We start from the raw sequence: 13,294 nt of genomic DNA, 5'->3' as shown, positions 1-13,294 counted from the left end.
CATGGTTTACAGCTTAAGAAAACTCAAATATCCTATCTCAAAAAATTAGAATATGCTGGGAATCTTAATCTTAAACTGTAAACCATAATCAGCAATATTAAAATAATAAAAGGCTTGCAATATTTCAGTTGATTTGTAATGAATCCAGAATGTATGACATTTTTGTTTTTCTAATTGCATTACAGAAAATAAAGAACTTTATCACAATATTCACATTTTCTGACATAGTCCTGTATACATGTTTATAGGCTGATTTATAGTTCCGCGTTAAACCAACGCAGAGCCTGCGGCGTAGGGTACGCCTTACGCTACGCCGTAGGCTCTGCGTCGATTTACCGCAGAACCATAAATCAGCCTTCACGTGGAGGGCGGCTGCTCGAGTCACATGACTCGGAGTTGCGTCACGGCGCAGAGGTGCAGAAGGAAGCCATGAAAACCATGAAAACGTCCACGATCTGCACGAAAAGTTGATCAGGGAACAAGTTTTGGACCCCGAGGCACGTTGGACTGGGATGCGGGGATCATCGTGCGTTGGGAAGTCTGGGAAGTCAACGGGAACTTTAACTGCGCGTCTGCTCATGATTCACTACTGATGACGACCGTCCATATGAATGGAGGAAGTACAAAGTTTGGTGCTCGAGTTTAAAGTTTCAGGTACTTGTTTACTTTTGGTCAAAAGTTTTCAGCTGCTCATCTTTGTCTGAATCAATGAACATTGATCATTCATTCAAAACGATGACTTGCTGCTGCTTGTTTCGTATTAATCTAGAGGTTGTGCAGAAAACCTACACAGATTTCTTTACATAACTTTTTTTTTCTCAATTATTTTATATGAATGTGTTTATGTATACCATAAAATGAACTTTTTGTCATTGAAATGAACAAAACATGCAAAGTAAAGTAATTTTATTTCAAATTAATTTAAATTTTAAGGTCTTGGTGTAATATACATTTAAAAATGGTTTCCTCAGCTGTGTGTAATACCAATGAGGCCAGACATCCATAATATTTGTCTGATTCATTTCTTTCTTTCCTTCTTTCTTTTTTACTCTGTTAATACTTGAACAGCTCTCTTTACCACCCAACCGTTGTGCAGCTCTCGTGGTAAGTAGGACGCGGTGGTAAAGCAGGCCGGATCCCCTCTGTGGTCCAGATGAAGTGCTTGCTGATAGCCAGCCACAGCGCTGAGGTCCTCTTCCACTGGACTGACCAGGAGTTCCAGCACAATGTCCAGGAACAGTATGGAGCATCTCAGGAAGAGGGCGAGAGGGTGAGGGGGAATACAATCATTGGCAACTGTTATATAAGCTTTAGAATAACTTTTGGTTTCCAGTTTATTTATTCTTTCCTGTCTTTCAGCTTCCAGCCTTCGAGGACATCATCAGCACTTTGTTTGCGCCCATCATTATTTCCTGCTCCACCATGGTGTACGGACAAGGGGACGGCTACACCTCCTTCACCACAGAAAACAACCACATCTATGTTTTACACCAGGTAGCGCCCGTCTTTCACAGTAAAAGCTTTCTTTGTACTGAACTCCAGCATGTTTTTCCATGACAGGTCTTCATTACAAAATTAAGATAAAAGAAAAGAAAAAAAAGCAGTGATTGTGAGCTAGTTTTGGAATATTTTGTCTGAACTTTTACTCACAGCACAATGATCTGAATGTTGGCCTTTCTTTCAGTCAGGCAACATGCTCGTCACGTGAGTCTTGTTAAGGAATCAAACCAGGCTTTGTGCTCCCGCAGCACATGACGCAGTTATGCAGTCCAGACACTTTGACATGCTTCCAGTCACTCAGAGTAGAATGGGGTCAACGATGGGGATTTATTTTATTCACGTGCATGGGCTGTAACATGTTGATGGTGTCATTTCATGTCCTCAGTTTGATGAGTGCCTGTACATAGCTGTGAATGGAGATGGGGAGGAGAAGGAGGACGATCTGAGGAGGAAGATCTGCGTGATGAAGAAAATGATTGACGTAATGTTTGGGATGGTCACTCTCAGTGGGGATCTCCTGAGAAAAGAGTAAGACATTTTCCGTGCTCCCTCTTGGCGCGTGATGTTGTCTAACAGGACATTTGGTTTGACACATGAACGGTGTTTGTCTCCAGACTTCGTCCTCAGGACACAAAGCAAAGAGCGGTGCTGTGGAAGCATCTCCAGGGCCTGCTGGAGACTTACAGCCACCTCCGGGAGAATGACCAGAGCTTCTTAGTGGAGGTGCACTGCTTTTGTTTCTTTATACATCTGAGGAGAATTGTGCATTTTCTCTTAAATATCTTCCCAGGTTTCCTCAGCAGCGTATTTATAGACAAATACGGTAAACAGCTTTGCTGAATGCGGGGATGAACTCGGCCTCACCAGAGACTTGGCAGAGCTCTTAATGTTATACCATAGTTCCCATCTCTAATTTCTTCATGAGACCATGACCATCTTGCAATACATACAACTTTTGAAACACACAAGATGATGCTAAAATGTTGTTCATCCTCAATGTTGATATAGGAATGAATTTATAGCTCATAACAAGACTGCAAAGCTTTCTATTTAACTACACACCAAACAGGTTGGAACTTAAATATTTTATTATTATTATTATCATTATTAAAAGGTTTAATCAGTGTTCAACCTTGGCTCTTTAACCTCAGAATAAGAAGTTTGCGTCATGTGCTATTGATCATTATTCTTATCAGTTGTCTGTAAAGGCACTCTATGTAGCAATACCAATATTGGACATAGGGGGACAGCACACCACAAGAAAGTCCATTTGTCTACCCATTGCATAAGATACAACAGTGTATTCCAGTAACATAAAGTGGTATTAAACGATGTGGCGAACCGTCCCTGCACATTCCCTCAGTATTAGCCAAGGCTCTTTTGACAATATAGCAGATTTATGCTCCAATGTGTGGTTAGGAGTGGATATTGACACAGAGAGTGGCTTTAAAGTATTTACATATAAGAGTACCACCTAAAGCATCTTCAAATTTTCATACAATTGAAAAGGAAGTTACTTAGACAGATCAGGAAGGTCAGGACTTTGACTCGGCCAATAGAAACACAGCCTCTATTAGTCTTTGACCACTGTTTGGTGGAAAATCACTGCTCATAGTTATTTCCTCCCAAAGTTCCTCCTTTTGATTATAATTTATTTCATAAACAGAGAGTCCCAACATATGGATTTCACCAGTTTAATTCAAAACCTTTTTTTTTCCGTTATTAATCTCAAACTGCCTTGGTCCGGATGGACCAAAACTGGCCCCAACCATAATACTACCACCAACAGACTTCCTCCATGTCTACAAAATGTGCCCGGCTATAGTCTGGAATAGTTAAAGATGATGGTGTAACATTTTTCTGCCTGTTGGACATCAGAAATGTGCTATGTTGTGTTTTTAGATCCCCAAATGTTTACATGCTGTTCAAAAAGAAATGCCAGATCTGACTTGATTCTTAAATAGATTGTGGATCCTACACGTTCACATACATGTGCAATGTTTTATACCTTTTATCAAGCAAAAAAAAAAAAGATATATATATATATATATATATATTATTATTATTATTATTATTATTATTATTATTATTATTATATTTTTTTTTTTTTTTTTTTTGGGAGACATTATTACAGAATTGATTAAATATGTGAACTTTAGGTTCAAGTGCACTTGAAAGCCTGGAGGTGATGGATTGGGTGTAGAACATGGACTGCTGTATGAACTCTTGTCCAGTAATTTATTTTAAATGGCTAAATGAAAAACTCATGCTCTCCCCCTCTTAGGCAGTGGAGAGGTTAATCCACCCCACTCTGTGTGAGCAGTGCATCGAGTTCTTGGAGCGTCGTTTGGTTCAGCAGCTCAACAGCAGTGTTGACAGAGCAGGAGAGGAGGTGCTGCATGCCTTCATCCTGGTTCACACCAAACTCCTCGCTTTCTACTCCAGGTACACGTTTCCATGAAGCTTGCCACATTTATTTCATAACGCGTGCCCATTCTCACATCTAACTTGCGTGCGACGTCTTTGATCCTCCCCTCACTTTAGCCGCAATGCGAGCACGCTCACCACTTCAGACCTCCTGGCACTCATCATCATGGCCCAGAACATGTATCCAAGTAACGCAGACCTGGATGAGCCGAGTCCCGAGGTACAAAGGGTTGACAGCTTTGCAAACAGAAAAACCACAAAATGTTTGGAACCTTGTTTCTTTTATTCTGCTTTTCTCACCATCTTCTGTGTGTTTGTGAAGGATATCGAGAGCACATCTGGTTCTGGTCCTGAGAGTTTTTACACCCCAGAACCCTCCCCATCTAGCAGAAACTCCAGCGGTTCAGGTGGGTTATCAAGCTACGTCTTAGTATTTGTGTTTTGTTTTGTTTATTCTTTGTGTACATGTTCTTTACATGCTGTGGTGGCAAATAAATATTTTCTTCATATCTGCGAGGTGAAATTTAACAAAGGATCTTCTTCTGGCAGTAAAGTTGTGTATAACAATACAATAAGTTGTGTATATTAACGTTACATTAACGTAAAAATTCCAATCCTGTAACTTTTGCACAGACTCATATCCGGCACTTTACAAACCTCATTGTACATTTCTGTCTATACTTTTTACCTATCCTAAGTTCCTAAGTCACTTTTGTACAGACTCACCCGGCACTTTAAAACCTCACTTTGTACATTTCCGGTCTACATTTTATTTTACTGTTTATACTTTTTATTGTTTATACATTTTATTTAATTTTATCTCGTACATATTGCTTTTATAATTGTATTGTGTTGCACCAATCACCATAACAAATTCCTCGTGTGAAAACTTGGCAATAAACCCTTTTCTGATTCTGATTCTGATATATTGTATACACATATGTATATATTTTTCCTATGCCATGTGTTCCAATAGAGAGGCCAGTCAGAGGAAACACCCCCGTGTTTGAGTTTGTGGATCCAGACATCCAGGTGAGAATTAATTTAGATGTCAAATAAGCACATTGTGTTGTTGGAGTGACAACTGTTTCACGGTGTTAATGGCTTCAGATGGCAGAAGACAGCTTGGACACCCTGGAAATTAGTCCGCCTGACCCGTCAACACCGAGCAGAGTCTTCCTTGAGGTCTCACAGCGGGATGGGCTTTATCCCATGATGCCCCACTCCATGTACTGTCTTCCACTGTGGCCTGGGATCACATTAGTGTTACTAACCAAGGTTTGTATGTTTTGAACGTCTATTCCAATCTTCTGAGTGGACGTCATTTTCTCCTCGCAGCTTTCGTTTGGCAAGCGGGGGGGCATATATGTGACACATTTCCATTTATTTAACCACAATTTCTTACCGCACATTTGTTCAATTATTACTTGTGCCAGGTTCCCACCAGTGCAGTGGCCATGTCGGTCTACAAATTTCTGGAGGCCTTCGCCAAGTTGGAGAAGCGCTTAAGTGAAGGTCAAGCAGGTTCTGCAGCAGCCAGAGGACAGCTGAATATACATGACATCCGAAACAAGCTGGACAAGTTCATTAAAGCCTTGGGACCTAGTGAATTACAGGCAAGTGTTTTAATGTGTGTTTTGTATCAACACAGTAGGTTTTACTCAGAAATTCTGAACATTTTTATTACCACAGTCTAAATTTGAATTTACCAACCATGGTTCCTTCGCATTATGAAGGAACCATCATCATACTGATTACATAAATGTAATTTCCATTTTGCATTGTCTTATTTGAACAAATAAGAATAAATATATTCTTCTCTATCCAGTCTGCACAGCTTCAAAATGTGTGGACAGAGTTCAAGAACAGAGCCTTCGCCAGAGGAGGACCGGGGCTGAGCAACGAGTAAGTCTGCTGCTGCCCTCTAGTGGCCAAATGGCATCACAGCAAAGGATCTCTGAAGCTTCTTTGGAAGCTTTTGCATGTTTCTTTGCTTGTTTTTTTCAGTCTCATCCCAGTGTGTAAGGCTATGAAGACCCAGCTGTGTGGCATTTACCGGCAGTGTTTTCTTACTGATCCTGGACCGTCTGACATTCCTCGACGCCTCTCCCCTGCTCTGCAGGAACGAGCCCAGGCTATGGTGCAGTGAGTATCAGTCCACAGAGATGTTTAGTTTTGTATACATCTATGTTTTTGTGCTTTTAGTGTATGCAGTCCCCCCTCATTACGTATGCCTGAGCTGTCTTTCTGATCTTTCTATTCATATATTTGTATTTTTTCCTCTCTGACTCTCACTCCCAGAGAGAAGCTGGTGGACTGGAAGGACTTTCTGTTGGTGAAAAGCAAGAGAAACATCACCATGGTGTCATATCCTTTCAGGGAAAAAAAAACAACTGATTTCTGAGCACTGCTTTTATGTGTTTTGCATGTTTCCCAGCATACCTTGTGAACTTCTTTGTTGGCACAGTGTTACCCCCAGGGTATTGATCTTGACCTATCTGATCGCACTTACCTGGAGGATTTTCCAGGACTCGTCCATTTCATCTGTGTGGACCGATCGAGCGGCCAGATGATCGCTCCGTCTCTCATCATCACCGAGCGCACCACGTCTGAGCTTGGGAAGGGGCCGGTGGCTCATTATATCAAAAACAAGGTCCGACAAACTCCACTTTTGTTTTTACTTCATCCATGTTGTCCATGAAAAAATATGATAATTAAACTTAAAGGAGCATGAGGCAGGATTGAGGCAGGATTTATGAAAAAAATGCGTATACGTTTTAAGTTTTAATAATGTCAGATGAAGCGTTCCAAACCAAAAAGAATGAGCCCTCTAGTGTATCTCTCCGTTGCCTTGAACAGGCTGTGTGCTGCAAAATGCGCTGCAATTCTAGGCTCGAATTTCCCGCGCTGTCCTGCGAATGTGACGTCAAATGACGCTGCATGCGCGTTCTCCCGTGCCGGCTTCGCTGTTGGCTGCAGTACCCCCGACGGTCGTCGTGGCGCTAATGAGTCTCATTTCTTATTCTTGCCTCATGCTCCTTTTTTAAATGAAAAAAATATATAGGTAATAAGTGTTTTAAAGAGAAAAACTTTCCATGGTTATTAAAGGCTTGGTTATTCAGTATGTTTTGTTTTTTTTTATTAACGAGACGCTCTCATTTTCATGTTAATTTATCTGGGATGAAGGTGTGGGGCCTGGTCAGGACGACACGGCACTATCTCCAGAGGGGTTACTCCACTGTCACACTTCGCGATGGAGATTTCTATTTCTGCTACTTCCTGTGGTTTGAAAACGAAACCGTGAGTTACCATCATCCACTGTTAATGAATAAAAAAGAAATGAATTCACCAGACGAAACAGTAAAAATAAATGTTTGATCAATCAGGGGTATAAACTAGAGGCTGGGGACATACCCATCCTCTCGGATGACTCTGCGCCCATCGGGATGCTCGCGTGGGATTACTACAGGTAAGCAGCTTAATCTGAAAGTGGTTGCGATCAATTCAAATGACCAGCTTCCGTCTTAAGTAAAGCCACGTGTTGTTCAGGAAGCTGCTCCGGTACTACAGTAAGAGCCACCAGGGCGAGGCGGTCAAGTGCTACGAGCTCCTGACGGTGCACCTGGGGGTCATCCCCACTGAGATCATTCTCCAGCACTGCAGACAGCTGGCAAGCAAGCTGTGGGAGCCCTCTCGTAATCCGCTGCTGTAGGCGGCCCAACACACTTTACCTGAAGGGCAAAGGTACTATTTTGTTGCCTTAAGAAGAACATAAAGAGAGAAAAAAAATGATGATCTGACTGTGACTGTGTTCTGCACCTTTTGCTTCATGTTTTCAGTTTGTTCGTTTTTTTTTTTTAAATTGTGTACAAGATGAAGTATCCTTAATTAATTTATTGGAAGCACTTAGATTTAAGATTAGTATGATCATTGTGAATGTAAGCGCCATTTTGTCTCTCCATGAAATGTATATTAATAATATTTGTCCTCACCTTTTGTCAGATTCTTGAACTTATGACCTGGTTTGCAATTTTTAATAATATTTTACTTGTATATAGTTTCTTTACACCATTTAAATTTAGTGACTACTAATCCCTAGAAATGTCAATGCTGTCCATGTTGACGTTTGGTGCTGCCTGCCTGTTACATGAATGAAAGATGCTGAAGAAATGATGCCTCCGCTGTCTCAGTTAAACCAAAACTTTGTAATCTTTGGGGAGATGGTACTTGAAAATGACAACAAAAACAACAAGCCCATTCCTCCCCCTCCCTCTCTGCTGTGCTGCATGGATCACCAGAGCCCCTACCTGCAAAAGAGACTGCCCTCCAAGAGCAGGCTGGTATCCATGGCAACTCTTAAAGTGGCAGCGTTGTTCCGGCACATTGGCAACCAGTGCAACTGTTCAGTTTTACATGGTGACAGTTTGTGATCAAAAGTTTATTCAAGTTACCAAATCCTGATAAGATACATGTTTTTTATGGAAAAAAATATCAGTCCCACATTCACTTGATTCAGTCTTTGTAAATAGAATTATTTGAGGCACTGAATAGTGAATTCATTCAACATCCAGCCGTTCACTATTAGTGATAGCACAGCATTCACCCACAACTATTTTACACATCGTAGTGGGTGATTTATTGTGTTTTTTTGTTTTTTTGTTTATAAAAAAAGGAATACTCAAGATGGTCTTTAGTCATTTGACATTTACAGTCATCAGTTAAGCCTTGAGACGGAGCACTTTAAAGGTCAGGCCAGGCTGTGAAGGGCTCTGGGCCGAGCGTATCGTAGGGGATTCCACAGCCTCACAGCCAGGAGAGAGTGCACCGAGAGTTCAGTGTAACATCAGTGTTCAGCTCACAGAGCTCCAGTGAGGTCAGTCACAGCTCCTGCAGCCACTAGGTCCCTCAAGAAGAGTTTTTCAGCACTGATATCATGCACCACCTGGATGATTTTAATAGGATTTAAAAATCACTTGAGATCAAACATGAGGCTCAGGAACATCCTTAGCACCATCTGGTCGTGAGTCATTAACCTACTTGAGCTTTCATGGCGTCCATCCGTATGCCCTCATAGTAATGAAGCCTGGCCTCGGGGTGCTGCAAGTCATACCCAAACCCGGCCAGGCTCACCTGGTCGCACACCTGCACGGCCATCACCACTGCACTGGCACCTAATGTTGGCACCATCTTTTTGGAGAGAGAAAATCACCCATGATCAGCTTGAGAAATTAAAAATGAAATGGTGATGAAAGCAAAACTTATTCCCAGAGTGGCATATTTAAAATGACAATGAAATAAATACATAAAAAAAAGTAATCTTTTACTTCAAATGTGTAAAAACTCACATTTCCCTGTTTGAGAGCGTATTGCTGCAGGACTCGTCCCGTCTTGTGAATAATCTCTGGATGGAGGATCTTGAAGCTCTCTGGTCTCAGTGGAATATCGTCCACCACCTCCCTCCAGAACCACATTTTGGACCAGAAGCTCTATTTGAAAGGGGACGTATACAGAGGTGTCAAAAGTATTCACATTCATTACTCAGGTAGAAGTATAGATACTAGAGTTTAAAAATACTCCTGTAGAAGTTGAAGTATCAACTCAAGTTTTTTATTCAAGTAAAATTATAAAAGTACTGGTTTTAAAACTAGTTAAAGTATAAAAGTAAAAGTAATGTAAGGGGGAAAAAGCCAGAGCAGGAGATATGATGGATAGTTGACTATAAGTATTGTAATGGTGCAAAAAGTCAAACTTCAGAGGCATGTTATCATTTATCCTAACCTTTATTGGAATGTACATCCAAGTTTAGTTGCAGGAATCTTAGGGCAACGGATGTAAGAACAAAACTGGACAAGAACATCTGTGCCACAACCACAACCAAATTCACTCTATCCGGATGGAGCAATTTAACTGGATAGTTTTTTTTTAAAGGCCGAAATGAAATAGAGTAACAAGGCGGTTTTTAAAATGTAAGCAGTAAAAAGTACAGATAATTGCGTGAAAATGTAAGGAGTAAAAGTAAAAAGTGGTCTGAAAAATAATGACTCCAGTGAAGTATAGATAACCAAAATTTCTACTTAAGTAAGGTAACAAAGTATTTGTACTTTGTTACTTGACACCTCTGGACCTATAGCATGTAAAGCAGTGAGGGTGATGATGTGACGACAGTGTTGTGTAAGTGAACAGTTGTGACTCTCGTGGGTTATGAAACACAACATTTCTGAAGGCGATAGCTCCTGTGATGCAGGCTCACCAACGGCTGTTTGGTGATTACAGAAGTTAGCCAGTCCAAGTCCAGGCTCTTAAAAACCACCAGAGCAACCATGGAGGTCTTTTTGTACTCCTGAGCAGAGTGAGGCGCTCCCTCTGGGTACATGAGACGGATGGTGGTGCGCGACCCAACATCTTTCTCAAATCCAGGCACTGGAGCATTATTCAGCCTGGTGAAAAAAAAAAAAAAAAGTTCATTGATTAACAAGAAAAATGAAGTAATTGAGTTTTATGAGAGTAAAAGAAAGTCTTTGACCTTTAGTGTAGTGTCAACTGATTGTTAATGCCTATTTTCTAACAAGGTCATTTGCAGTAGTTTCAATTGCCCACTTTAGTCCACCTAAAACATCCTTCCACTTCAGTTTGTTTGACTCATGCACGCGTACCTGACGATGATGTCATACTGATCTATATGGGCTCCAAGGTGGCTGCCTTGAAGAACGCCGCCGTTTCCCACCACCACACATCGTCTGCAGCTGCCTTCTTTCCTCAGCGATGCAGGTAGGCCAGGTTGAGGCATGGAGGCAAGAGCCAAGGCCAGATGATCCTCACTGCCCTGGAGCCCCAGAGGAGGAGCCAGATCCCACTCGGGTCTGTCCTGCACAAAAACGGGGATGTCCAGGAGGTTTTCAGAGCAGGACAGGGCTCTGAGGTGGTTCACACACCAGCCAGGATGGCACGGCTGCGACAGGAGGGATGCTGACCGATTCAGTAATGCCTTCAGGGGAAGGGGAAGATTTGGCATGAGTCAAGAAACTGACCAAGATGCTCGCAAAGACGTGTTTAGATGTGTCATTACCAAATATTTGGGATTTTGGGAGTTATCACTGACAACTGCTGCCTTATTCGAGTGGAAGTATGCGGGTATCAGGATGGCCAGGTAGCATCCAATCAACAGGAGCAGGCTGGTGGCGAAATTCACCCTCCTTTGCATGAAAAACACAGATCAAATGTTATTTCAAACAAGCACAACCCCTCCAATACTAGGGCTTAGTCAACGCATTACTTCCTGTTTAATAATGCTAATGGTGCTGGGAATTAAGAAGAGGAACTTCCACTTACTATTCTTTTTAGTAAAATATAAAGAGTATTTGTAATCACATAGTTTATTAAGGGGATGTTTATGTAATAATTGCTCAGGGGTCATGTTCAGGCACTGGAAAGCAACTAGAGACAACTTCTGTTGCAATAGATGCTATATATAAATTAAAACTGAATTGAATAACATTTTAAAGTAAAAATGGGTGTGACCTCAGTGTCTCTCCAAATCTTAATCAGTCCCTGTTAAAAAAAAAACAAAAAAATGAACAAACCCTCAACAAATGACTGGATGGGGAAAAGTCTTAATTGTAAAGGATAAGAAAACTGATCCCCCCCACAGTGGGCTCAAACACGGGTATCCAAAACAACATGTTTGCAACTTCACTTCACAACTGATCAAGTGTGATCAAGAAAACCTAAAGTCCCACTCAGGATCTGTGCACTGTGTGCCTTCCGGTTTTGAAATAAGAAAAGGGAACTCGGATGAAATGTACCTGCTGAGGAACAAGTCCCTGGACTCAGTCCTTGGGTCCACTCGCGTCCTGTGACAGACGGGTGTTGGTGTGGTCGTGTCGGCGGCCACGGGGAGCAGTCGAGAGCCGTGCTCTGAATCCACTACACTCAAGCGATTTAGTGTCACCATGGCACTTGTTCCTCCACCTGACACACACACACACACACACACACACACACACACACACACACACACACACACACACACACACACACACACACACACACACACACACACACACACACACACTTCAGCTACAGAAGAAACCAACTCTCTCAATAAACATCATTAAAAGCATGTATAAAGGGTAGCCAAAGACTTGTTACCTATTTTATAACAAAAGGGGGAAATACTTTCTTTTAATGAAGTTTCTATGCAATAAGGCATCAAGAGAAAGTTTAGTTTGAGGAACACACACACACAAAATAGCTCACAACTAACCTGCGAGTGTTGTAAGCCCACGGTTCACTGCCCCTGTTCGTGGGGGACGGATAGTGTGGTGCAGAATCTGCCCCCGCTAAAATGGCCCCTGCTGCTTCTTACCTGCGTGAACTCTGCGTCTGCCTTCACCAACACTGGTTAACAATTAACATGTCTCTCGGTCACACGCCAGCATGAACATTCGTGTGTGTTTGCATGCGTCCACGACAGAGGAGAAACGGGAAGAGGATGACAATGGACATTTCAGGGCTGGCAGGTTCATGCAACAAACATGCACACGTCAAAGTACACGCATACCTGCTGGTGAGGGGAGGCAACCTCTGCCACATTTCAGCCAGTGACCTGCTGGGACTGTAGCCCCGCACATGTCGGTGTCTTCACTGAAAACACTATGTGTGCAATCCTTGATTTTAATATGAAGATAATATGTAATATGAAGATATGTTACCTGCTCACAATTTGATTTCTTTTCTGACCTATATATGTAACAATTTATCAGTTATGTTACAAAATACTACAGTTTTATAAGCCCTGATTTATGAAATCATGTGAAAAGGGATCTTATTGTTTGTAGCAGTATGGGAGGTGGGAGTATCATGGTTTGGGGCTCTTTTCTTACATGGACTTGGAGATCCAGGATGCCTGCCACTCATTTATAGAATATTGTGAAATCTGCAACAGCGCTACTGCAGTCCACAACCTTCAAAGGAGCTTGAGGCCGGATTGTGGCAGGATTTATGAAAAAAATCCGTATACATTTTAAGTTTTCTAGTAATAATGTCAGATGAAGCGTTCCAAACCCAAAAGAATGATCCCTCTAGTGTATCTCTCCCTTGCCTTGAACAGGCTGTGTGCTGCAAAATGTGCTGCAATTCGGTCCCGAATTTCCCGCGCTGGGCTGCGGATGTGACGTCACATGACGCTGCATGTGCGTTCTCCCCGTTCTCCCGTGCCGGCTTCACTGTTGGCTGCAGTACCCCCAACGGCCGTCGTAGTGAAGGGTGGCGCTAGAGAGTCTCATTTCTTAAAAGGAGCCTCAAGCTCCTTTAAGCTAAACAGAGTTTGGGTGATGCTACCATTAATTTAAAAAAGTCTTCAGTCAGA

The 13,294-nt window shown here is 42.0% G+C and overlaps 2 protein-coding genes across 2 annotated transcripts; one reads left to right on the top strand and one right to left on the bottom strand.

The window, feature by feature from the left end:
* Positions 1-417: 417 nt before the first annotated feature.
* hps1 (HPS1 biogenesis of lysosomal organelles complex 3 subunit 1) lies at positions 418-8,609 on the top strand. The gene is made up of 18 exons (XM_061745084.1): positions 418-654; positions 1,069-1,270; positions 1,360-1,494; positions 1,886-2,028; positions 2,115-2,223; positions 3,785-3,945; positions 4,045-4,147; positions 4,250-4,334; positions 4,904-4,959; positions 5,038-5,205; positions 5,364-5,543; positions 5,756-5,832; positions 5,935-6,072; positions 6,229-6,294; positions 6,436-6,580; positions 7,114-7,227; positions 7,314-7,396; positions 7,477-8,609. Exons 2-18 carry the CDS (start codon positions 1,154-1,156, stop codon positions 7,637-7,639), a joined length of 2,043 nt encoding a protein of 680 aa, XP_061601068.1. The 5' UTR covers positions 418-654; positions 1,069-1,153; the 3' UTR covers positions 7,640-8,609.
* On the bottom strand, positions 8,255-12,465 carry st3gal7 (ST3 beta-galactoside alpha-2,3-sialyltransferase 7). The gene is made up of 8 exons (XM_061745085.1): positions 12,191-12,465; positions 11,730-11,895; positions 10,994-11,120; positions 10,581-10,912; positions 10,178-10,364; positions 9,273-9,413; positions 8,965-9,114; positions 8,255-8,869 (listed from the first exon to the last, which is right to left on the bottom strand). Exons 2-8 carry the CDS (start codon positions 11,876-11,878, stop codon positions 8,783-8,785), a joined length of 1,173 nt encoding a protein of 390 aa, XP_061601069.1. The 5' UTR covers positions 11,879-11,895; positions 12,191-12,465; the 3' UTR covers positions 8,255-8,782.
* Positions 12,466-13,294: the final 829 nt, after the last annotated feature.

Source organism: Cololabis saira, chromosome 17 (assembly GCF_033807715.1).
Source record: "Cololabis saira isolate AMF1-May2022 chromosome 17, fColSai1.1, whole genome shotgun sequence".
Taxonomy (NCBI): Eukaryota; Metazoa; Chordata; class Actinopteri; order Beloniformes; family Belonidae; genus Cololabis; species Cololabis saira.
This window is presented reverse-complemented; position numbering and strand designations above follow the sequence as displayed.

Coding starts and splice junctions, on each gene's coding strand:
- hps1 (XM_061745084.1), top strand. CDS start 1,154: ATGAAGTGCTTGCTGATAGCCAGCCACAGCGCTGAGGTCCTCTTCCAC. Junction 4,960..5,037: donor TTGTGGATCCAGACATCCAG/GTGAGAATTAAT, acceptor TAATGGCTTCAG/ATGGCAGAAGACAGCTTGGA. Junction 5,833..5,934: donor GGACCGGGGCTGAGCAACGA/GTAAGTCTGCTG, acceptor TGTTTTTTTCAG/TCTCATCCCAGTGTGTAAGG.
- st3gal7 (XM_061745085.1), bottom strand. CDS start 11,878: ATGGTGACACTAAATCGCTTGAGTGTAGTGGATTCAGAGCACGGCTCT. Junction 9,115..9,272: donor ACGCTCTCAAACAGGGAAAT/GTGAGTTTTTAC, acceptor CTCTCCAAAAAG/ATGGTGCCAACATTAGGTGC. Junction 8,870..8,964: donor TGGACGCCATGAAAGCTCAA/GTAGGTTAATGA, acceptor AAAATCATCCAG/GTGGTGCATGATATCAGTGC.